Source organism: Microcebus murinus, chromosome 18, assembly GCF_040939455.1.
Source record: "Microcebus murinus isolate Inina chromosome 18, M.murinus_Inina_mat1.0, whole genome shotgun sequence".
Taxonomy (NCBI): domain Eukaryota; kingdom Metazoa; phylum Chordata; class Mammalia; order Primates; family Cheirogaleidae; genus Microcebus; species Microcebus murinus.
In genome coordinates, this window is record NC_134121.1 from 28161479 (window position 1) to 28186270 (window position 24792).

The 24792-nt window shown below is 37.3% G+C and overlaps 1 protein-coding gene across 11 annotated transcripts in view; it reads left to right on the forward strand.

The window, feature by feature from the left end:
• Nucleotides 1–24792, forward strand: part of ACACA (acetyl-CoA carboxylase alpha) — a 292538-nt gene that overhangs the window by 154333 nt on the left and 113413 nt on the right. For 9 of the 11 annotated variants that reach the window (XM_075994382.1, XM_075994384.1, XM_075994390.1 and 6 more), the window contains 8 exons: nucleotides 4599–4712; nucleotides 5952–6065; nucleotides 7145–7234; nucleotides 9298–9416; nucleotides 20022–20045; nucleotides 22697–22840; nucleotides 23612–23708; nucleotides 24638–24745. In XM_075994382.1, coding sequence (XP_075850497.1) covers nucleotides 4599–4712; nucleotides 5952–6065; nucleotides 7145–7234; nucleotides 9298–9416; nucleotides 20022–20045; nucleotides 22697–22840; nucleotides 23612–23708; nucleotides 24638–24745 — 810 coding nt within the window. The remainder of the gene's footprint in view (nucleotides 1–4598; nucleotides 4713–5951; nucleotides 6066–7144; nucleotides 7235–9297; nucleotides 9417–20021; nucleotides 20046–22696; nucleotides 22841–23611; nucleotides 23709–24637; nucleotides 24746–24792) is intronic. The other 2 variants (XM_075994383.1, XM_075994385.1) reach the window with 1 other exon arrangement.

The window sequence follows — 24792 nt, forward strand, 5'->3', positions numbered from 1 at the left end:
TTGGTACAAATAAAGAGTATTGGTACCCTCATAGTTATCTAGATGGTAATGTACATGTTTTATAACCACCTTGATGCTGAGTAGTCATCGCCTCACTGCTTATATTTTAATTCTGATATGGGTCACATGAACATGCTATAAACTGTGCTTCTGTATGGATAATGTTGTGCCTGTGAACCTCTGACTGGGTTTCAATAGGAAATATATAAAATGTTGATCAGCACCTTTTATTACTCTTCTAACATGACTGCAACTATTAGTAATTTTGTACAACGTGTAAATAAAGAAAGACAGTCTTTCTTAGTAATTTCAAGTTTATTGAATAGGGATGATATTAACAATTTCTTGTTAAACCTGTCCCATGACATCTTTGGAATGTCAAAAAAATCCACATGAGACTGGAAGAAGCTGAAAGAAGTCCTTTGCTGATACTGGGATTAGTGCCTCACCCAGCTGAACACTGTCTTGAGGGCATTACACATAAGGTCACATTCTCTTCATTTTGAATTGCCTTCCTTAGAGGCATTTAATGCCTGGTATACTGAAATCAAGTTGGACTATATATTGGGCCTTTCCATTAGTCAGCTGCATAACTTTGGCTATGGTTTTGATACTTTATCATGTTTGTTGTATTTCTACAAATCCAAAATATACCCTATAGTTAGCAACCATCTCAGTTGAAAATAAAAACAAGAAATAACTGTGTTGTCCCAATATTGCTAAATAATAGTTTTCACTTTGGTTTGTAGATTTTTGCAAGTGACCTTTAATCCCCAAATCAGTAGGTAGGGTCTTTAAACTAACCTTTTTATGTTGACAAAACCTCACATAATTACCATCTAAAGGCATTGTTGGCTCAAGCCTGTAATCCTAGCACTCTGGGAGGCCAAGGCAGGAGGATCCTCTGAGCTCAGGAGTTTGAGACCAGGCTGAGCAAGAGCGAGACCCCATCTCTACTAAAAATAGAAAGAAATTAATTGGAAAACTAAAAATATATAGAAAAAATTAGCTGGGCATGGTGGCGCATGTCTATAGTCCCAGCCACTCGGGAGGCTGAGGCAGGAGGATCGCTTGAGTCCAGGAGTTTGAGGTTGCTGTGAGCTATGCTGACACCATGGCACTCTAGCCTGGGCAACAGAGTGAGACTCTGTCTCAAAAATAAATAAATAAAAATAAAGGCATTGTTACCAAATGTCAGGATTAGATGGTGATGTTGTATTGTCCAGTTGCACAAAGGAATCCTGTCTTGAGGATGGAGGCCCATAAACTTCTTGTTGGATGTTTGCATCTTAGGATGGGTGGTTCTGAAGGACCCTGGTGGTTTCTTTCAGGACCTTGAACATTATTAAGTCAAGGACAAGAAAGAGTTGTGAAAGTTATTGTACACATAATTTTCCGTTACCTTTTTCTAAGTATTAGTGCTAACAGAGGAGAAAAAAGATATTTGAATAGAAAACTTCCAAGTCAGGATAAACTAATGGAAGTAGTGGTTTATTTATACTGTTTGATATATCATATCCCAGAAAAGTCTGATTTCTGTACTTTATCAGAAGGATCCCAGGAAGATTGTCAGCTTGTGGTCATGAACAAATAATTAGTTCACTTTTATTTTTTCTAATCTCCATAGTTCACTTTTCTTACAGATAAGGTTCTTTTTCCCTAAGCCCCTTTTCACTTCCTTTCTTTCATAGTGGAAAGATAAAATAAAAAAGTGGTTTTGTGTGTTTTGCTTTGTTTTGTTTTTCAAGTTAGAACATGATTTGTAGCTATCAAGAGGATGACAATATGTTTCTTTATTTTAATCTCTAAAGGTAAGCTTAGATTTCCTTTAAAGCAGCAGTCCCCAAACTTTTTGGCACTAGGAATTGGTTTCATGGATGACAGTTTTTCCACGGACCAGGGGTGGGAGGGGTTGAGGGAATGGTTTTGGGATGATTCAAATGCATTACATATATTGTGCTAACCTCTCTGCTAATGATAATCTGTATTTACAGCCAATCCCCAGTGCTAGCGTCACCACTTCAGCTCCACCTTAAATCATCAGGCATTGTATTCTCATAAGGAGCACCGCAACCTATATCGCTTGCATATGCACTTTACAGTAGGGTTTGTGGTCCTATGAGAATCTAATGCCACTGCTAATCTGACAGGAGGTAGAGCGTATGTAGTTATGCCAGCAATGGGGAGAGGCTGTAAACACAGATGAAGCTTCACTGGCTCTTCTGCTCATCTCCTGCTGTGTGGCCTGGTTCCTGACAGGCCACAAAGTGGTACTGGTCTGCAGCCTGGAGGTTGGGGATTGCTGCTTTAAATGGAAAACATTCCATATCAAATCTTGTATAAGTTGGGGAGGTGATTACTGTTCTTGTTTTGTCTTGTTGGTTTATGTCATGTCTGGCTATTTGCATAGTAACTGAGTTGTGGGATTACACATAACACATCTTGTTTTTAGACCCTTTGGTGGGTCCTTTTGATGATTACAGTAAGTACCTCCCATATGTTGCTCTATTGGGAACATTAGGAAAAGAAGAATTTAGTAGGAAAAACTTATCTTGATTTCTCTGCCCACTGGTGTCTATTTTTTCTTTCCTTCTGTCTTTTTATGGTCTTATCTCTGGTGATTTTACATATTTCCTTGAAACTCTATTTTGCTTATTAGTTCTCAGAAAAAGATGAGACTTAGTTGCATTTATTTTTTTCTCCTCCTGGCTTTTATGCCTAGGATAGGTGGAACAGGTCCTCTAACCAACAGAACCCTGGATTTATCTTCACTTTAATAGCAGCTTTTATTTTTCTCACTCCAATGAGTGAATTCTGTGTGTTAAATGGATGAAAATAATACTTGCACTTCCTTGCCTATAAATCCCATCATATATTTTATGATTCAGGACAGTTGGGAACAGACCTCTGGCTGGTGGATTGGAGAACCAGAATCTCATTTTCTGGGGGGAAAAATTGAGAAGCCTTCTTGCCAGCATAATTGTTTTGAGTATTCCCAAAGTATTTACCTGTGGAAGGTTGGAAAAAGTGTTGTGGGACATGCATGTTTTCCTCAAGGGCTTTTATTTATACTGTTGTGATAAAGGGCTCTAAAAAGTAGCCCTGAGATGGGAAGGGTTAAGTATGAATTAGAGATTCCTCAAGAAAAGGGCTGATACCAAGGTGGGGAAAAGATTAAAAAGCAGCAACAGGCAGGCCCTTTGTGATCTGGTTGTCTTTCAAGTCCCATTGATAGCAGGGGGAGAATAAAGATTTACTAAATTATAAAGGCCACATGATTTCAAACTGCAATTAGAAAGAAGAAATGATATCTAGATATATATTTTTTATATGGCATGATATTAAGAACTACCACCAATAGCTCTGTAAAATTAAAAAAGGACAGATATTTATAAAAACTGCATTTACAGTTTTTCAGCTTAAATGGAAATTACATGGATAATGGATGAATTTAGGGAATAAATTGATATTTCACTGGACTCCAGTAGAAATATTTATCTTTCAATATAATAAGGAGTAACATTTTTTAATGTTTAGAAGAGGCAGAACCCAACACTGAATAAACCATGGATTCTATAGTAGGAGCTTGTTTTTTCCCTATAAACCAGCTAAAGATTCACCATGTTTCTTTATTTATTTTTAATATTATTTTTTTAGAGACCAAGTCTCACTCTTTTGCCCAGGCTGGAGTACAGTGGCACCATCATAGCTCAGTACAGCCTCAAACTCCTTGGCTCAAGTGATTCTCTTGCCTCCACCTCCCAAGTAGCTGGAACTACAGGTGTGCACTATTAGCCACACTTGGCTAATTTGTCTTATTCTTTGTAGAGGCAGAGTCTCCCTATTTTGGCCAGGCTGTTCTCAAACTCCTGGCCTCAGTGATCCTCCCTCCTCTGCCTCCCAAAGTGCTAGGATTATAGGCATGAGGCTCCACTCCCAGCTATGATTCATCATGTTTAAATATCATGGAATGATTCTTGGTACAGGAAGAGAATAAATGATTTGGGGTACAGAATTGCCAGAATATGGGATGGTGTTTTTAATTAGTATGTGTTTATAAATGAAAACTTTGTTCTTATGTTTCTGTTTTGCATCCTCCTGGGATACTGAACATTTGGTTTGTGGAATGAAAACCACCAGGGTGGTTCCTTTTGCCTTGTTTCTACCTTTATTCCAAAAGTGGCAGAGGAAACAAGAAGGCCTTTAGTCCCTGTATTATTTAAAACTTCTTACAACTTTGAGACATCATCTATATTTCTTACTCAGAATCCCCTTGGCCCCTTTTAGTAGTCTCTGATGATTTCTTCTGCATGTTAAAAGTATAGTGTTGATTTATAAAGAAATAATCAGGAATTTTGAATCTGAATGACTGAGGTATTTGGCTGCTTCTCCTTAGCAGAATTTCCTCTGTGTTCATCTTTACCATATTGTTGAGGATAAAAATAATAGGAGGAAAAAATAAATAAATAAAAATAATAATAGGAGGTTTATGGTTTCCTATTAATTTAGCTATGTTTACTTAGTTTTTGTTCACTTTCTCCATTTCAAACTCCTGTTCACCTGTTCTTTTTAATGTGGATCTATATGTTCTTTTTTAGGATCAGTTGTGTGGCCGGGACCCTACTCTCACTGATGAGCTACTGAATATCCTCACTGAGCTAACCCAACTCAGTAAGACCACCAATGCTAAAGTAGCGCTTCGAGCACGCCAGGTAGGTAACAAAAGAACATTGGTTATCTTGAAGGGGGGATGGTTTTCATGGATTGTGCAGTCTGAGACTCAATGAGCTTTTACTTAATCACTTTACAAAGATCATGCAATTTTCTTTGTATGCCACGTTTTCCTCTGAACAAATGTTTTCACGTGGTATATGTTTTTTGAAGAGAAAGGAAAATATTAATGTTGAGTCTCTTTAAAATAGGAATCCTTTCCTCGTTAAAAAAAAATCCTGGTATCGTTCCCTACCCTCCCTGGTATCCCTGTGATAGTAAAGCAGGGTCAGGTGGAGGAAAGGACACTGAGGGAAGGAAATAGACTCAATATTTCTTACTTCCCAAAGGGAGCTTAGAAGCAGATGAAAACTTTTAAGTGTGTAGGAAATAATCAAGTGTGGAAAGCAGAAAGATAATGAAATGAATCTTAGGCACTAGGTCAGAACAACCCCAGAGAAGTCCAGTTAGTTTCACCCTGCAATCTTCATTTCCATTCCAAAGGGTTTCAGCAGGGAAGCCCAGCGATGGTGCTCCCTTTGTGTTTCAGTGCGTGGGCATTGACAAGGAAGCAGCATTTGAAGCTGTTCAGTGACCTTCTGCTTTCTCTACAATTGTATCCATGTCAGTGAACTACTCAAAGTTATTGAACCTCTCAGTGACCTGCTGAGGGTATTCAGATCCTATCGTGTCCCTGTTTGTTTGTTTGTGACACTGCTTTCACTCCCTCTGCCCCTCACATGCAGCGGTGTTACTTCCTGACGCCTTCTCCTTCGTGCTGAGTACCTAGGGCTGTCAAAGCAGCTTTTCCTAGTCTTTTTTCCTACCTCAGAGTTGCAAAAGGCTAGCTATGCTGCATCCACCTTTCCCACAGCTGCTCCCTGCCAGACAGGATTCCCAATTAACAGCTAGTCATGCAGTCCCCAGGACTAGCAGCTTTGCAATGGTAAATCACATGCACTGATGGAACTTGATTGAAGCTGTTTTCTCTCCCTTCCCCCTCCCCCCATGGGAAATTGCCCACAACGCAAATCATGGTGAGAGTCAACTGAGATTCAGTATTTGGTGGCATTGGCTTTATGTTATAGAACCTAGAAGTTGTTTTACTTGGTCTCTGTTTTATCTTTGATGCCTGCACTTACAGATTTATATTTATTGCTTTTGTATCAGAGCTGCCTAATAGGAGCCTAGAATAATCACTCCCTCAGGAATTTATGCCTCTTATTTTGCTCTCACTCTAGGTTCTTATTGCCTCCCATTTGCCATCATACGAGCTTCGCCATAACCAAGTGGAGTCTATCTTCCTATCAGCTATTGACATGTACGGACATCAGTTTTGCATTGAGAATCTACAGGTATATATGTGTATGGCCCTTTTCTACCACTCTGCACTCTTGTCCCCTTTATTCTCAGGCATAGTTTAATTAAGCAATTAATCAATTACTTTTGATTTTCCATGTAATGAAGTTTCATTCTTTGACCTTCTAAAATGATATATAATGATTTATTCTTACAAATATTTTTTCATAGAAATGCTGTTAGAGTTGTGGTTTAGCTTAAAAATCTAATTGGCCTGCCTTGGATAGAAATATCCGATTGAAGTCTTTACCTCTTGTGCTTTTACCTACAAAGTATTCTAGGCCAGAATTAAGGAGTAGCACTGGTTGATTTGTGATATATATTTTATATATCTATATGTATTTTTTTCCCTCACTACCTTTTCTCTAATGATTTCTGATATTTGAATCAAATGTATACATAGATGTTACTAGGAGACAAAGCTATTCAAGTATCATTTAATCTTAATTTTATTTTTATGATTACTATATAGCTTTAAAAGAGCCAATTTTATAAGAGATTATTGGCTAATTTTACTACAAATTGGAAGGACTGCGACTATCATTTTTTAAAAAACATAATTTTCTTAGCAGTGACTTTCTATTTTTCTACCTGGAAACAAGGATACTCTTGTTATATCTGGCCAAGGGGAACCTTAAGACTTTCTGTAAGGTTTTCTCCTGGACAACCTAAAGGGGAAAGAAGGATGTTTTTTCTTATTTGGTTCATAGTTTAAATCTAGAATTTACTAGAGTGGAGTATTGAGACAATATTTAGAAAGTAGAGTACAGATATATGTTAGAAAGGATAATAATAATAGTCATAAATACATATTAACATGTAATTAATGCATTGTTAATGCATTATCCTAAGAATTTCACATATACTAGGCCATATAGAGCAACAGCCCTGTGAGGGATAGGTATTATTTTCTCCATTTTGTAGCTGAGGAAGCTGAGGCACAAAAAGGTTAAGTTCATACATGGCATTCACAGATAGAATTCTTAGCTTTTACTTAGCTTCAAATCCAAATAATGTACATTGAAATTGTTCTTTTTCTGATGTAATGGTTTAAGCCTGTCTTTGTACCTTCCAGAAACTCATCCTATCTGAAACATCTATTTTTGATGTCCTACCAAACTTCTTCTATCACAGCAACCAGGTAGTGAGGATGGCAGCCCTGGAGGTAAGTTTTCATAGTAACATGGCATGACCTTTGCCTTTTTTTCTAGCTGATTTTTTCTGTCCATTTGGCTATCTATCATGTCCATTCTTTTTCTTTGGTCTTGAGGTTGGTTCTTACGAGTAGTCGTCTTTTCCTCTGAAACAATAAGTGCTTGCTCAGGTACTTTACTCAGATGTTTCATCTGAACTAAGCACCAGCTTCTGGGTTCCAATCATAGCTGCCAGCATTCTTCAATAGTTTCTATTTTCCAGGTATTTGAATTCTCCCATTTCATAATGAATTAGGATTCCCTGTGAAAGATCTATATGCCTGATCACAACATATGTAACATTACCATTTTGTGATTTTGGCCAAATTGAAATGAGTTTTAATTATATTTTGAATTGTCAAGCAGCTCTTATGAAATACTTCCTCATAGGAAAGAAAGTAATAGCATTTAATGAACTGTGTTTTAGGTACTTTACTTTTCTCATTTAACCCTACAATTACTTGATGAAGTAAGAAAAAAGTGAGACTCTGGGAGATTAAGTGACTTGTCCAAAATCACATAGATAGTAAGTAGAGGAGTTTATATTTGAACTCAGGTTAATCTGACTCCAAAGACTTTTCTGTTTCCACCACAGCAGGCTACCTCATTAAGCACAAAAATTGCAGGCCCTGAGTAGTGCTGTAAAATTGCCAAGTAGATGTTTTTTGAAGGTGGGGAAAAGGAGTGCTTTAGATGATTTTATATAATATAACATTATATCACCATAGCCTGTTGCCTGCTCTTTTGGGTTACCTTTTATTTGTATTCCGTGGGTAGAGTATAAAATATCCTATTTGGTAAATACCAAAGTTTTAAAATATCTAAGTGTTTTCGAGGGCTTTCATGTCATTTAGTTTTTATTTATGTATTTATTTTTAAGGTACCCATCACCTCACATAGATACTTTTTTGTGGTGAGAACATTTAAGATCTATTCTCTTAGAAATTTTGAGTATATATTATTAACTGTTGTCATCATGCTGTACATTATGTCTCCAGAAGGTATTCATTATGCATAGCTGAACCTTTAGACCCTTTGACTAACATTTCCCCAATACCACCCCACCCCTGCCCACAGCCCCTGGATAACCACCATTCTGTTTTCTCCTTTAGGAGTTTGACTGTTTTAGATTCCACATATAAGTTAGATCATGTGACATTTGTCTTTCTGTGCCTGGCTTATTTCACTTAACATAATATCCTCCAGATTCATCCATGTTGTTACAAATGATAGAGTCTCCTTTTTTACGACTGCACACTGATCCATTGTATATCCATACCACATTTTCTTGTTTCATGTCATTTAATGAGAAACCTCCTTATATACCTCACATGCCATAGAATCCCATGTAGCATTTTATGTGCATGGCAAATTGGCTGTACAGTGCGTGAGGTTGGACTGATGGTTTTTACTGAGAATGTGTAGCCTGTTGCTGTTTAATTCTTGAGTCAACTCTTAAGATATTATGTGCCAAATTATGCCTTACTGCTTTTGCCAGGGTTTGGGAATCTAAATAATCCAACACTGATTTTGAGCAATGGGGGAGGTGGGAAGGGACACGAAAGAAAGGTACAAGATAGTAAAAGAGTTGAACTGTACCACAATTGTTTCTGTCTTCTATCTTCACTCCTCAGTGGCCTAGAATCAGCACCTCTCATTTTTCTCACTGCTTGCTTTTATCTTCTTGAAATGATTATGCTTAATGAGTTAATAGTGGTGGTTCTTTATGCTTTCTTCTGCTAAAGGTCAAACCTTCTCCAGGGTTTAGGTTAGTGTGAAAAAAAATACACATAGGTTTCCAGCAGAGGCAGCCTAATTTTCTTTCCATTTATAGTCATGGGTATAGTATTAAGAGTCCAGCTTTATTAATTAAAGCAAGGTATGTATGTATGCATAGGCCTTTGGGACTTCTTTCACCACAGACCACCTTCTTTTATACCAGATAATCTCATTTCAAGACTCTTTTTCCTGAGCTAGTCATTCTCTTAATTTCTGTTTTTTGAGGTTTATTTACTAAGGGTTACTTTTTAACCAGGTGTATGTTCGAAGGGCTTATATTGCCTATGAACTTAACAGTGTGCAACACCGCCAGCTTAAGGACAACACCTGTGTGGTGGAATTCCAGTTCATGCTGCCCACATCTCATCCAAACAGGTGAGTTTGAGCTGGTATGTGCACTTGAGCCAGCCAGAAGTATATCATGAGAGTCAAGGGGAGTGATGTATATGAGAATTTCATGGTTTTTTTTAGATAGAAATGTAGAACAAACAATGAACAAATTTAAATCATAAGAGAAGAGCCTCTTGGTGCCCACTTCTTTGATCTAGAGAGAGAATGTATAGCTTATAAGAGTTTAGGATTACTCTGTTCATTCTTGCTTGTACTATGTCACTGAGGAAACATAGTTTCTTTCTTCCTTTCCTTTCCTTTCTTTTCCTTTCCCTTCCTTCCTTTCCTTTCTTTCTTTTTTTAAGTTAGAAAGAATTTACTAACATTTTACTTGCTGGAACTTTGCCAGAAAAACATTCTTTTTAACAATTTAAGTCAGCAGTTAGAACAAAAATATATCATGGGTGGAATGCTCTGCTTTTCTGTGTTTGCTATGGGTTGAGGTTATACGTAAATCAATTTCTTTATTTCCCTAAAAACAGACACCTGAATTTAGCAGTTGAAATTCAGTTTTTAAAAAATCACACTTCAGGCCTGGTGTAGTGGCTCACGTCAAGGCCAGAGGATCGCCTGAGGTCAGGAGTTTAAGACCAGCCTGAGCAAGAGGGAGACCTGGTCTCTACTAACAATAGAAAAAATTAGTTGACCATGGTGGCACATGCCTGTAGTCTGAGCTACTGGAGAGACTGAGGCAACAAGATCACTTGAGCCCAGGAATTTGAGGTTCCTATGATACCACAGCACTCTAGCCCAGGTGACAGAGCGATACTGTCTCAAAAAATAATTAATAAGTAAATAAAATCACACTTCAAAACCAAACTTCTTAAATGCAAGTATGTTTTTAATTAAGCCATGCTAATTCTATTATTCTTCCCTAAGTCCTTTAAAAAATAAAATGTGCATATGGAAATGTTTCAGTACTGCTTTTGATTTAAAATGAAAATGCTTCCTGCAGATCATACTGAGACAGAAATGAAAGGGTGTGTGTGTGTGTGTGTGTATATATATATATATATATATATAAAATTTAAAAAATAATAAAATGAAAATATCTTATATACTCATTTTTTAAAAAGTATTCTAAGGCAATGAAAATCTAGGAATTCCACCCACACATATGTTCATCCCCTCCTATATTTTCATTCTTTTTAGTAATACCACAGGAAATATAAATACCACAGCCAATCTTAACCTGCCCCTCTCCATTTCTTCTTTATGGCCTTTGCTTCTTCACTTGGTATTACAAAGTACTATGTCTTTGGGGAACCTTAGTTACAGACACCAGAAATGGTTTTGTTCTAAATTGCCACTTCACCCAAAGCAATAGAAACCCTTTCTGGAGACAAAGAAGTCTGTGTTGAGACTTTTGGCCACTGGATGCCACTGTTGATCCAGCAGAGGTAGGCAGATGAGCAGAAGCATCTTCGGAAAAAGTACCTCTCTTCTTTGTCTCAGAAGATCCTTTCACTTCTCTTCCTCAAAAATACCTTACGGCTGGCAGAGAAAAGCATATATCCTTGATTTAGCAAGCATCTCTCGGTACATTTTTGCCTCCATGGATTTCAGAATCTCATTTTCTAGAAACGAATGGTTGTCCTTCAGCGAGCGACGAAGTACTCATGGCACACATGGGCACAGCACTCGGTCTTCTTTCTTTTCCTGCATTCCTTGAATAATTGTAGAGAACTACACGCTATACTTAATGCTCTTTGTAATTCTCAGGGCAGTCTCCTTTTCTTCCTGCTTTCTACTACCTCTTCCCTTTGGGCAGTGATTTGTAGTCAGGCTGCAGGGCTGCTTCTAATTTCCTTCCCTCCTCATCACTCTCCTTGTCTTTTTGAATTGCTCTCCCTGTCCTACTTTTCTTCTTTGAGGATATGTCCTGTTTGGTGAGGGAAAGTTGACTGAAAAATGAGACAAATTCTTCTAACTGCTTCGTTAAGAAATCTTATTTACCTTTCCCCGTCAAGGGTGTGAATCTTGGTTAGTCCTGATATGATTTTAAAACTTATATGCTTATCCCTCCCAGTATCCAAGGTGTACACACCTCTATGTATAAAGACCAGTCTTGAACAGAACTGTAATCCTATAGTCTCTCAAAAGTCTTCCTTGATTGTATAATTTGAAAGCTGCTGGATTATTATTATTATCATTATCATCATTATTGTTGGTATAGGTATGAAGGTGAAGATAATTGCAAAACAAAAAGGAAAGATAAAATCATTTTTGTGTAAGTCAGAAATTGCTTTAATGCTTTTTTAGACCTAAAAAGTCCTTTTGTTAGTTTCAGTTCAAATGATCAGATTTGATTATGAAATGATATATTCAATTTCAGAGTATAACTGATTCAGATAGTTATTACAGATTTGCTACTTGAATTTAGTTTTATAATATTTTATATTTTCTTATAAATATGTTTGTTACAATTTGGAGTTACAGCTTTATTCTGACACCAATTGGTGTTTTACAATTAAATTCTGACACTAACCATCTGGAGTTAAATCAGACGCTGCAAGTTAAGGACTCAGTCCTCCACAAAACTGCCCCTGTTACCTATGGGGCCAGAAGTAGGCTCCTTAGGCTGCCTGCATTTCTAACTGGCTACAAATTTGGGATATTATGGCATCAGCCAAATGAAGAGGCACTTACAGTGAAGTCTGGGAAGGTCTCAAATACCTGTTCTTTCCCTATGGAGAAAACATCACATCACCCTCTTAGCACATCAATGTGTTCACCAACCCAGAAGCTCCACTGAGCTTCAGTGTCCAGAGTTTTTATCAGGGTTTCATTACATAGGCATGATTGAATAAATCATAGGCTACATGATTAAACGCCATCTCCCTTCCCAGAGGTCAGAGGCCACAACCCTCTTCTCTGATCACATAGTTGGTCTTTCTAGTGACCAGCTCCCATCCTGAGCCCTCTCATCTCTTAGCATAAACTCAGGTGTGATTCAAGGGGCTCACAAATAACAAAGACACTCCTATTACTTGGGAATTTCCAAGAGTTGTCTGATCATTGTTGGCCAAATTCTTTCTTTATACAATAGGCCCACTCACCTTAAAGAAGAAGAAATTTAAGGTCTCTTAGTTTTATCTAGTTTTGAGCTAAGTACTTTTCTTATTCCCCCCCCCACCCCCAACTCCAGTACTTTTATTTCTTTCTATTCTTACTGTTTTGAACAAGCAGGCAAAAAGCATGTTGGTTCTCATTTTACAGAAATAAGATGCAAAAGACTACCAGTGTCCATTCCACTCCCAGGCTTGTAAGGCTCGAGGATGCAATTATGTTCACTAACCTCTAGATTAATGATTCTCAGAATCTGGGGAATATTTTGAAAATATACATATTGAGGTCCTGACTTCCAAGATCTGATTCAGTTTGGATTACGATCCAGGTGACCACTTTTTGAAAAGCTCCTCTGATAATTCTGATGAACACTTATAATTTAGAATCACTACTTCTAGACCAACACTGTCAAATAGAAATATAATGCAAGCCACATGTGTAATTTTAAATTTTCTATCGGTCACACTTAAAAGAGTAAAAAGAAACATAAAATTAATTTTAATAACATTTTATTTAACCCATTACACCCAAAATACCATTTCAATATGTATTAAAAATTGAGATATTTTCTATTCTTTTATTCATACTAAATCTTTGAAATTCAGTGTGTGTTTTATATTTACAGCATATCTCTATAGAGATTAGCCACATTTCAAGGACTCCCTAGCCACATGTGGCTAGTGGCTGCTATATTAGACTGTTCAACTCTAGACCAAAAATTAATTAGGACAGTCACACTGAGTCCTCTTTGTTTTATGTTAGTGGTAGTATACTTAGGAGAGATTCTTATGTTGCTTATTCTTAGTAATTATAGGAATTATCCACACCTGATACTATAGATGTTACACTATAATATTTTATACATGCTTTAATATTTTTATACATGCTTTAAGAATTATTCAGTGAGAATAGAGAATAGGCATATGAGCGATACATATTTTATTTATCAATGCAGGGCAGAATTTTATAATATTTTTTCCCAATTGGGGTTAATAAACTAAAAGTTCTTTTTTTTTTTTTTTCTTAAAGAGATGGTGTCTTGCTATGTTGCCCAGTCTTAAATCCCTGAACTCAAGCTTCAGTTTCCTGAATAGCTGGGACTACCAGTATATGCCACTGCCCCCAACATAGTCCAAATTCTTAGGGTAGAAAACAGACTTTTGTCTGGTTTTTTTTTTTGCACTTGCTTTTCATAGTCATTTGAAGTAGACTAAATTTGTCCAACATTCTGGTTAGAAGTATCTTTGTTAGCTGCAATATCAAAGCAAGAATACAATCTCTTATTGTGTATAGAGTCATCTGGTAGAATTCCATTCCTGTGTTTTTTTTTTGTTTGTTTTTTTTTTTGAGACAGTGTCTCACTCTGTTGCCTGGGCTAGAGTGCCGTGGTGTCAGCCTAGCTCACAGCAACCTCAAACTCCTGGGCTCAAGCGATCCTCCTGCCTCAGCCTCCCGAATAGCTGAGACTACACGCATGTGCCACCATGCCGGCTAATTTTTTCTATATATTTTTAGTTGTCCAGCTAATTTGTTTCTATTTTTAGTAGCGATGGGGTCTCACTCTTGCTCAGTCTGGTCTTGAACTCCTGAGCTCAAGCGATCTGCCCACCTCGGCCTCCCAGAGTGCTAGGATTACAGGCGTGAGCCACTGCGCCCAGCCCCATTCCTGTAGTTTGTTTTTGATAGGTGATTTAACCCCCATGGATTAGGATGAAACATAGCTTTCTGTCTGCAAACTGGCAGCAGCGAGTATTTTTTTTTTTCAGGAAAATCCCTTAGTTGCCATTTGGATTGAAGACCTATGTTTCATTAGAACCTGTTTTGATTTTTAGAGAAGTAGGCAAAATACATTGCAGTTGAGTGGGGCAGCCTTTAGGAAGGGAGAAGATACCACTTTTAAGCACACTTGGGTGGTTACTTTGTGCTAACAGGTTTGGTACCTTATTATTTTCATTTTAATTCATGGTAGGACTTTGTATTGCTTGGTATTTAGTTACTCTTATTTTTTAGTATAATTAGACTATATTTTTTTCTAATACTCCTCAATATTTTTTTAAAAAGTAGATTACTAATTAGTCTATTCCTAATCTCTATGACTTCCTGTTACATCCTTGCTAGGTGTGCTTTAGTCAAGGTATGTTTTCTTCTTGATCTTCTACCCAAGACTTCCAAATTTTTTCTGGGAACTGTAATTCCAACTTATTTGGCATCCCCAGGTCTTATTCACCAGAGGATCCAATTATTAAAGCTTCACTCAGGGAAACTCCTGGTCTGGATTTACCCTTCTTAAATTCCCTTCACTTGAACAATAGCCATAGAGATTTGTCAGACTTAAGCATAGATAGAAACCTATATATATACATGTGACAAGTGTATGTTTATGTGTGTGTGTGTGTCTCTCCTTTTTTTTTACCTTCTTAGCATTTAAAGGCTCTGTGCTATTGTATGTGAATTTTTTTTGAAGGGAGGAGATTTTTTTTTTTTAAGTGACTTGTTCTTGAAGGAGAAGTGAATTTCTTCAGTTATTTTTCAGTGCAGGAATAGGACAACTGGGCTGTATGTACTAAGAGAGCATTTTATTATTATCCAGACTTTTAGAACCTAATTCTCTTGTCTAAGATTTTGTGAGCCAAGCTCTTTCATGAGTTTGACTAATGTTTTACATCGATTAATCCTGGAGCTCAGACTATCTCATTCAACATTCCTTTTTCTCTTTATTCCTCCAGTGAGGCTCAGGAGTTAGAGCTCAAGTTGGTGTGTTTGTCCCTTTTCCCATTCTGAAACCCAAGCATCACCCACTGGTGCTGGAGATACAAAACCTTGTTACACTGAAGCATCATCTTGATTGTCTTTTCTTTTGACAATTCATTGAATCATTTGACATTAAGTATTTCACTTAGTTTTAGACATATTAAGTGCCTCAGAATAATATGGAAACAGGTTCTTCAGTCAGCCTATATTTGGTCTTCTAAAATATATCTATATTTATACAAACATATGTAAAGCATATTATCCCATAACTCTGTGGCTAGGCATATGGCTCTATATATTATGACAGTCTGGGAGTACAAAATTTAAAACCCCAAATGATTTTTACAAGTATACACTAGTGAGCATGGGTAATTTTTTTAACTTTTAATCTGTGATTCAAATGAAAAGCATCATAGTTGATGCAGGAGATGGAAGTATACTTTGTTGTACGTTTCCGTACATATATAATGGGTGAGGACCTATTGGTGTTTATTTCCACCTATTTCTTAGATGGAAATCCATGCTTAAGTTAAGTTGGGTTGCATTGTGCCTTCTCCGCTGTTTGCTCCTTGTGAATTTGGCCTTCAATGTTATAATCTTTCAATTCAAGTACTTTCCTTTCCTCATGGCTTACATCCAGAAGAGGTCGGCTGTTTTCTCCCTTGATAGCACATGTTTTGGTTATGGCTGGGTTTAGGCTGCTTGGCACCTTCAGTGTTCAGCTGTCAGTGGGTAGCCTCTGGACCTTCTTTTTATTTGCAAAGGTTAGAAATCAGAAGCCTTACATGTGACTAAATTTTTATCATATAAATATAATGGCCTGCTGCCATTTTTGAGAATTCTGATAATCTTTGACACCCAAAGATTAGACCCTTCTTTGGTCTAATGAAACACTTTGGTCTAATGAAACCCTTCTTTGGTCTACTGAAACACTCAAAAGTCATCTAACTTGTAGTATTTTTTAGCAGTAGGAGCACTTTGGTTGTAGTTAACAGGCCAGAATGAGCTATAAATAAATAAAATCCTACAGTGCTTGCTTCCTTCATTCAAGGTAGTCTGCTGATAAGATGCAAGCATCTGGCAGAAGAGAAGATTCTCAGCAGGTTTAAGTGCTTACCAAAGTGCTTTCCTGTATCCATGCCTCAGCTTCTAGTCTCCTCTGTGTTATTTTGGCACTCAAGACTTGTAAGATTGGAGAGTTGAGTTTAAAACTCTCAATATATCATTAAGGTAGCCCAAGGTCCCTTCTTGTCAAGGAAGACTAGCTGATTCCAGGGGGAAGGAAAAGCAGAATCCAGGACACCTGTAAATCCCTGTAGTTTTGTGCTGTGGGTTTGTAGCTAATTATACAGCAGGCAACAGTAATATGCTGTACCCCTGTTGGTGTACTTGTTTCCAAAAGAGCAAAATCTTCCAGCAGAGCAAAGAAGGGGTTTTGGAGGTGCTGTAAATGAATGAAGCAATGATCATTTTATGGTAAATTAAAGCTCTGCAGTGGAATAAGGGCATCTGAACTGCAAGGAGGTGGTCCAGGAGATGCCAACAGAAATACGTGGTTCAGATGTGTTTTATAGCTCTTGATTTGAATTCTCCTACAGAAATATAGTCAGGCAAGGAGACCACCACTGGTCACAGTCAGTCAAATAGCTTTCTCCTATGGCACTGCTGTTAGTGACTGCTAGTAGGTTATTCAGCCGACCTCTTCTGATTCTGCTTTGCTGCCTGATTTCAAAAGATTTGCCCTATATTGGCTTTCAGTCACAGCTTGATGTAACCACTGCTTGTTTGCATGTATCCCCATCATTTTCATATAGGGTCTTTTTTTTTTCTTCTTCTTCAAGTTAGAAGGCAACAGAATCAAGAGCATTTTTATATGATAAAAGATTTATGTAGGGCCAGCTAGAACCAAGCAAAATGAAATTCAGCTGGAAGGGATGGTAAAAAGGTTCAGAGAACTTATGACTGCCAGAGAAGTCAGTGTTCCTTAAATTAAAGAGGGTTCAGCTAGCAGGCAGCAACTCTGACTTTGCATTCATATTGAAGCAGGCTCTTCAGCCATTCTGAGCAGGCAGATCAATAAAATCAGAGGTGACTTAATGCCAAGAACCTCAGAATTCAAAGGATTTCTCTTGTCCTTCTTTAAAGTGTATATTGACATGGAATGCTAGCTTTGGGAACTGAGATAAGAAAATGCCAGGTCTAGATTGTGGTTTACAACACCATATTGAACAGTGTCCTTGGAAAGCATCCCCTTTGGTTTCTCAGTTATCACATCTGTAAAATGGAACTAATCTACTAGAAGGAACGTGGTTCCAATATTAATCAAAATATTGTCGATCAGGATTCGTCATCATAAGTATTTTGAGTAGCCCAAACAGCAGATTATAGAAGTGAATTTATGTATTTGAAAATATAGTTGAGTGCCTTATCAGAGATTGAGCACTTAATTTTGCATGATGAGTATGCAGTGCAATAGGGTAAGTTTTATTTTATTTTTAGCTACATAAATGGAATATCTGACTCCTATATGATCTATTCCTTAGTTGTTTATTTTTATGCAGACTGTGGATCTAGCTTTCTGATATATCACAGTAGTGTGCAGTATGCCACATTTGTCATATTCTTAAATTGAACAAATAACCCTTTTGTAGGATTATAAAATATGTAAATCATCATTAAGGACATGGCTACATATTTACCTTTTAATAGTTTATCCTTCCTTCCTTGCTCATCTCCCATATGACCCTAGAGAGTCTCATTCTATCAAAGAATGAGCTGACTCTAAACTTACCTCTTACATGATTGATTTGGGATGATTCCTTTAAAAGCTGGAGATGTTGGGAGTTTTGCTTCTTACCCCATACTGTGTAGATGGAGCATAATTCTTACAACAAAGCAGCAGGATGCTCCCTATAAGAGCTTGAGAATTGCTGATAGAGAAAGGCTGGCTTTTTATTAGTGGTGGTATTCTTTTCAATTCAGGCCTTTTTCTACTGAAAACTTGGCCCTTGTCCTATGAAGACTCCCAAAGGGATTAGAGTGTAGTGATAGAAGCAGTGAGACCATTTTATTAGTTTAAGAAATTTGTTAACAGAAGAGAGAAAATTATACTGGTTTCTAAACTCCAGAAACCTGGATGAATGGAGCTTGAGGCTGCTTTGGTTGTAGGGTTCTTCTCTGAACTGAGAGATAGTTCAGATGGCCCCTTTTTATATTCTCATTAGCATCTACAGTTAGTTTTCTGTTTACCTATCCCTCCCTTCGCTCTAGAACCTTTGCATACTTGTTATGTATTAATGAGGGCCAAATGCATTATATAATAACTAAGGATCTCTTATAAAATAAAACTCATTGTCCTGAGTGAGAGGCTTAAGGAATCCAAACAGCAAAGGTTCAGATTTTTGCACTCAGAGGTTGCTCTTGCTGCCTTATGAATTCACTCTGTGATACAGGTTTGATGCAAAGAGCGTTTCTACTCACAAATCACATGAGGTATACAGTTTGTGTGCAGTGATATGTCACAGCTTTTTATTTATATGGCCAGCTCAGTCTATTCTGCTCCTTTCACTGCCATGGAAAGTGCATCATTTTCCTCCCTCTATCCTCTTTCCCACATATCATCAGCACCACCCACTATGTTCTGCCTATTAAGTCCTCTGTATGCCAGAAAACCCCAACAGTGATTAAATGCTGATAAGGGAATGTTAGAAGGTTAAGATGTCAACCAATCAACCCCCTTACAATGCCCCTAAATTGTGGGTGGTAAGTATAACTTTGCCCTTTTAACATTGAAAATAAGGATTTTTATTTGCTTGATTCTTTTTTAGTTGGGGAAATGACTGACATCAAATTTTCAAAAAAGAGTTAGTGGCAAAGACCGAGGAAAATGCAGGAGACTTGCTGTGTAGTTTCCCATTCTTGTCTTAGTCTTTCTTTCATTATTTTGGCACATTTCTTTATAAGGAATTTCTAAGGCTAGTCAGATTTACCTAAGGTTTTATTTATGAGCAGCCTAGAGTTTTTAAGCTAACAGCAATCTAAAATAATCATTATTACCCTAAACTCATTTAATTAAAAAGTATTAATTAATTTTAACAAATTATACCACTCTAGTGATAAAATCATTTGTCATTACATTCCTGCATGATTTTCAGTTCCTTTAAGCTCCCATAATACAGAGTATGCTCCTTCCCACCTACCACTATGGGAGGAAGACTATGGTTAAAAAGACTTAGAACAGGTAGCTAGGGAACCCAGATTACTGGATTCTTTCTTTTGCAAGTGAATTCTTAGGTCAATCACATATCCTAGAAAAGCAATTAAGGTAGGAGGAGCTGTGGAATCAACTTCTCTGGACCTCCTTATTACACCTTTAGTAAGGGGAACCAGTAACAAGAGTCTTAAGAATCTTATCAAAAATTATATTTGTTGTTTAAGCTTAAATTAACATACCAAATCATATAGCTTAAGTTAATTTTTATCAGCCTGTGTTTTACCACTGCTCTGCATTATTTTTTGTAATAGAGCTATAAAAAAATCCATGGTAAATAGATTTTGACCCTTTCCATCCACAGCTGCTGTGGTGAGGTAGGTCAGGAGGCATGCCTTTTTGGAGGCACCCTGGGGGTGGAAGGGTACTTAATTATGTCTCCTGAATGCCAGAGCTGCCAAACTGGAGCTCCTCATGACTGGTCTGTATCTGCTCTGACAATTCTTTTATTATGGCTTTCACTAACCAATCAGTAACTAACTGTGGTTGTTTAATTACAGAGGGAACATCCCCACGCTAAACAGGTACCGTATATTTAGTTTCTTTTCCAATTAAAGCGCCTTCTTTGTAACTTAGAATAGTGAAACCAGGAAAAAATAACACAATTGACAAGCTAATGTGTTATCTTCTGCTAGGGAGTCCTGAGCTCCCCTTTGGACATACTAAATTATTCTTTCTGTTTGGAAAACATGTCTTCAGCTTTTCTTCAGCTGTTCAAAAAGCAATACTTGAAGCCTCAGTATGGAAAAGCTCCCATCTAGATGTATATGATAGAGGGTTTGTCTGTCTGATGTTCAGCTTTGCTGGAAACATCTTCCTTTGTTAAGTTCTCTGTCTAGTTTGGGGCTTTCAGAGGAAAAACCCTTAAGGTTACTCCTAACCTGGCAAATTTGTTGATAATTTTTTCCATTTTTAGTCTCTCTAATTTGCTGTTGCTTTCAGAGGAGTACAAATCCAGAAATAGCTGATCTCATGTTTTATCAGTTTGTTAATTTTCTAAAGTGTTATAATAATAAGAAAGTCAGTTTTTATTTCAGACCTATAATAAGATTAACATTGGAAAAGTATATTTTAAGTTTTGATGTGTTCATCCCTGTGAAAACGTTTCCAGACCAATATAACACAAGTGATATTTTAATAATTTGAGTTCTTCTGCCTCCTGAGCCAAGCAAGGCAACACAATGCAAGTTTGAGAGGATAGCAATTCTGATTGGAATTGAATCCACAAAATTCTAAAGCAATTATAAGTTGGGGGCAACCTCTTTGTGGATAATCAGCTACACATGGAACTATTTATAGGCTTACATTTATTTTGTCCCTCTCCCTTTAAAATATTAAGTAATCAAAACTAATCGTAGCTTTTATAGTCCAATTTGGATGTGGAGAGGAAAGGGAGTGCTTTTATTTGGTCCCTTAATCTTCCCTTGGAGAGTGGGTTTGGTTAATTCCTGCCTGCCTTTAGCTGCCCTGGCCCATGAGCATAGTAGCTGGGGGGAACTGAATATTGAATACTATCATGGGGTCCAGTGGAGTGAAAAAGATACTTAATCCCATGTTTGCCACAAACCCAGTTTGTTAACTTATTCAGAGGGAGTTCCTTTAAATGTTGTCTGGAACCCTTTTATCTTTCCTGTGTAATGCCAGGCAGATAGAAACGATACAATGCCTCACAAACTTGCTCCTTTAGTAAATATATTTGGTGATCCTAGAAAAGAGGAGGATGATAGTATTTCTGAGTCAATACAACTCTGAATCCCAGTTTCTAGTGAGCACCATGTGTAAGACTTGCTTGATGTGTGTTTCATTTGTTTGTTTCATTCATGATATCAATGGTTTCCTCTCCCACTCTGCCTTTCTATTCCCCAGTACTGTCAAAAGATGAAGTACTTTTTCTATAGTCATTGTTCACCAAAGGAATAAAAAGCCTGGAGTGTCAGTCTCTATAGTCTGTGTGAGCAGCACTCCCATCCTATAAAGAATTCCATTGCTTTTTATAATTACGATTTGCAATAGAGTACAATTATGTACCTAGGTCTCAAGTCCACATTGCTGTCTCTCTTCCCCCTGCAATACTGCAGGTGGTGTACTTCAAGGAGATTTTTTTGGGCATTTTCCCAAAGTTCAAGTGCCATCGCCTTGCTCTAAACTTGCTTCAGATCAGTATGCCAGTAACCTGTCAGGCAGGTCCTGGAGGCATCCTTTAACTTGGTCCTTACTAACAGGCTGTCCTGATTGGGCATTCAGAAATACTTTACAGTATTTATCAGTACATACTGCTGAGGTACATCAAGGAATATACAGATTCATTTATGTTTTTAGATTGAACAATCAGTTCAGTTCTCTTCAAACGTCTTCATTTAGCAACTGTTTGTCATGCTTACACATACTTTGAGACCTATGCTCTGCCCTTTTGTATCTTGTTGGAAATTATTAAGGGCTTTCTATGGAGATATTTTTGCTTTGGTATAGAAGTGTTTATTTATAAAAAGAAAATTTTGCAATTCGAGGTTGAAAAAGTTCTCTATTTCAAAAAGGGAGAAGTATAATACTAATAACTCTCCCTATCAACCCATTAAAGAAAAAGTAAATATCTCACTAAAGTTTCTTTTATAGACTGTGACTTATTCCTGTACCATAAGTAATATTTTTATAATTATTTATTAAACCATTCTAAATGATTTAATTAAAATTGTTGTTTTTGTGTGCGTATATCTACCTATCTCTGTATCTGTGAATACTTAATCTATTATAATTCCTAGAGAAAAATGCCTTAAATGTTGCATAGTTACAACTCACTTGGCTTGCTTATTGCCTTTTAAAGGAGGGAATGTTTAGGGAGGGGGAAGATGCAGGATGGTTTTGAACCCCTATGTGTTATTCATTCATTAGATATGTCATAATGTCATTGTATTAAAAGACTGCCATGACAGTCCTTAGGTTTCTATTTGAAGAAATTTGGGAGTGATGAAAATATACTTTATATGGAGAAATTCCAAAGAAAGGGTTAACATGAGTCTAGCAAGACAACCATATGCATAGTGGGTAAAAAACCAAATCTGCTCTGTAACCTGACCCTACATCAGGGTTTTCTCCTAGCTCCTTTTCCCTACTATTACTCTCCCAGCCCTCACTCCTACCCTCCTTGTCTAATGAACTTGATTGAATTACCATTTAGAATGTCCTTCTCCTCCAACCTCAACCACTATGGCATGACTCATGTAGCTAGTGTCAGCGATGTGCTGTTGGACAACTCATTCACTCCACCATGTCAGCGGATGGGCGGAATGGTCTCTTTTCGGACTTTTGAGGATTTTGTCAGGTAAGACATTGTGGAATTGTGTCTATACAAGGGGAGCCATGGGCATCTGTTTGGGGATCTCAGCTTTCTGCAAAATGAATAAAGGTCCCCAGAATAGCCATGAACCAGCTAAGGAGATGTAGCCTTTGCTGTATATGCCCTCAGAGAGGCATATATCCTTCCATTTCCGCCTCTCATTCAGAATCTATACGCCTCTACTCATAGTATGAGCCTGGTCACAAAAAAAAGAAACAAACAAAAACCATCCTTTCCTTAGGAACTAACAGAAGAAGCTGTCTGCTCTGTGATGAGTGAAATGTCAGGAGAAATTAAACATAACACCAGAGTGAGCCCCACCAGAGACGATACATCTTTTGATTAAATGCATTCAGCATCTATCTTTTGATGTATACTGATGCATTACCCTAGGGGGAGGGGTAATTACATTGGTCTGTCACTGCTACAGTTCCAGGCTCTTTCTGTTACTTTAAGACCGATGATGACAGCAGTGCTCATATCGTACATATGAAAAAAACAAAACAAAAAAGCTTTAGATCATTCTTTTTTAAAAAGAAAAATATATATGGTTTATTAAAGTTTAAACAATCCATCCTCCTAATTTCTGCCACTTGGTGAAATTTTGCATGTCACCTCTAGCCACTGGTGATTCTATTCAGTTAACTATTGAGCACAGAGTAGGATGGATTATTCTTTTAGACGGAGCTGGCAATGGCAGCATTAGTTTCCTGCCACTTAGGTTTTCATGGTGGGTGTTTCTCTGGTCTTTTTTAGGATCTTCGATGAAGTGATGGGCTGCTTCTGTGATTCCCCACCCCAGAGCCCCACATTCCCTGAGGCAGGTCATACATCGCTGTATGATGAAGATAAGGTATAGTGGAGACTGCCTTATTTCTTCAGACATGTGACTTGTACTTACATGTGCTATCTCTCTAACTTTGGAACATAATAGAGAAGGATTCATCTTTTTACCCTACTTTATATTATTTAATTTTGTGTACCTTATCAAAGTATTTTTTGGAAATGGGTAGAATATAAATTCTAAGTTTTAAAAAAGCTATATTAATTTTGGAATCCATAGCGTAGCATGGGCTTAGCTGTATCCATTGTAGCTGCCTCTGGGTCTCTGAATGTTGTTATAAGGATTTGAGCTGTGGTTACTGGAATTCTTACTCAGTGATAGCTTGTATTTTTGCATGGTGGCGCTATCATAGTACTTAGGGAATAGTGGATTTTAGATTGCTGGAAAAAAAAATAGGCATTTTGTTTAATATTTTGTCATTTTATTAAATCCCTTCTTTTCATTTCTCAGTAAACAAATATTGTTCTTTCATTACAAGTATAGTGTTCTTTCACTAAAGTGTTTTTCTTTTTTATGGTTTGATATTTCCATTGTGTGGTACACCATAAGGAAATATATAGGAATGTGTTCAGATGGCTGCTTTAACTCACTTTCCTTCACATTTGTGAAGAATGTGGCAAATGGTTTCACCTCCATTTTATTGGTGAAAAAATTGAGACATAGTGATCTTCAAATTCATGTCAAGTCAAGATTTGGGGCCATCTCTAACTAATGCCTTTGCTGCCTTATCTTTTAAAAGTTATGTGCTTTACTTTATTGAATCTCTGTTGTAGTTGTTGAGCAGTGGTTTCAATTTACTTATTCTACTGATGGGCAAACCAAAACATCTTGTGGGGTGGAGCTCTTTTTCAGGTATTCTACCAAGTACTGTAGTACTTCTCTCTACTTCTGTATTGGTGAGCTTCATAATTTCTTTGGCTTGTGTTCTTGGATTATAGGTACCCAGGGATGAACCAATTCACATTCTGAATGTGGCCATCAAAACGGACTGTGATATTGAGGATGACGGACTGGCAGCTATGTTCAGAGAGTTTACCCAGCAAAATGTAAGTCCTTGATTGGGTGGAAGCTGGTGATGGCCTCTTCCTTCTGG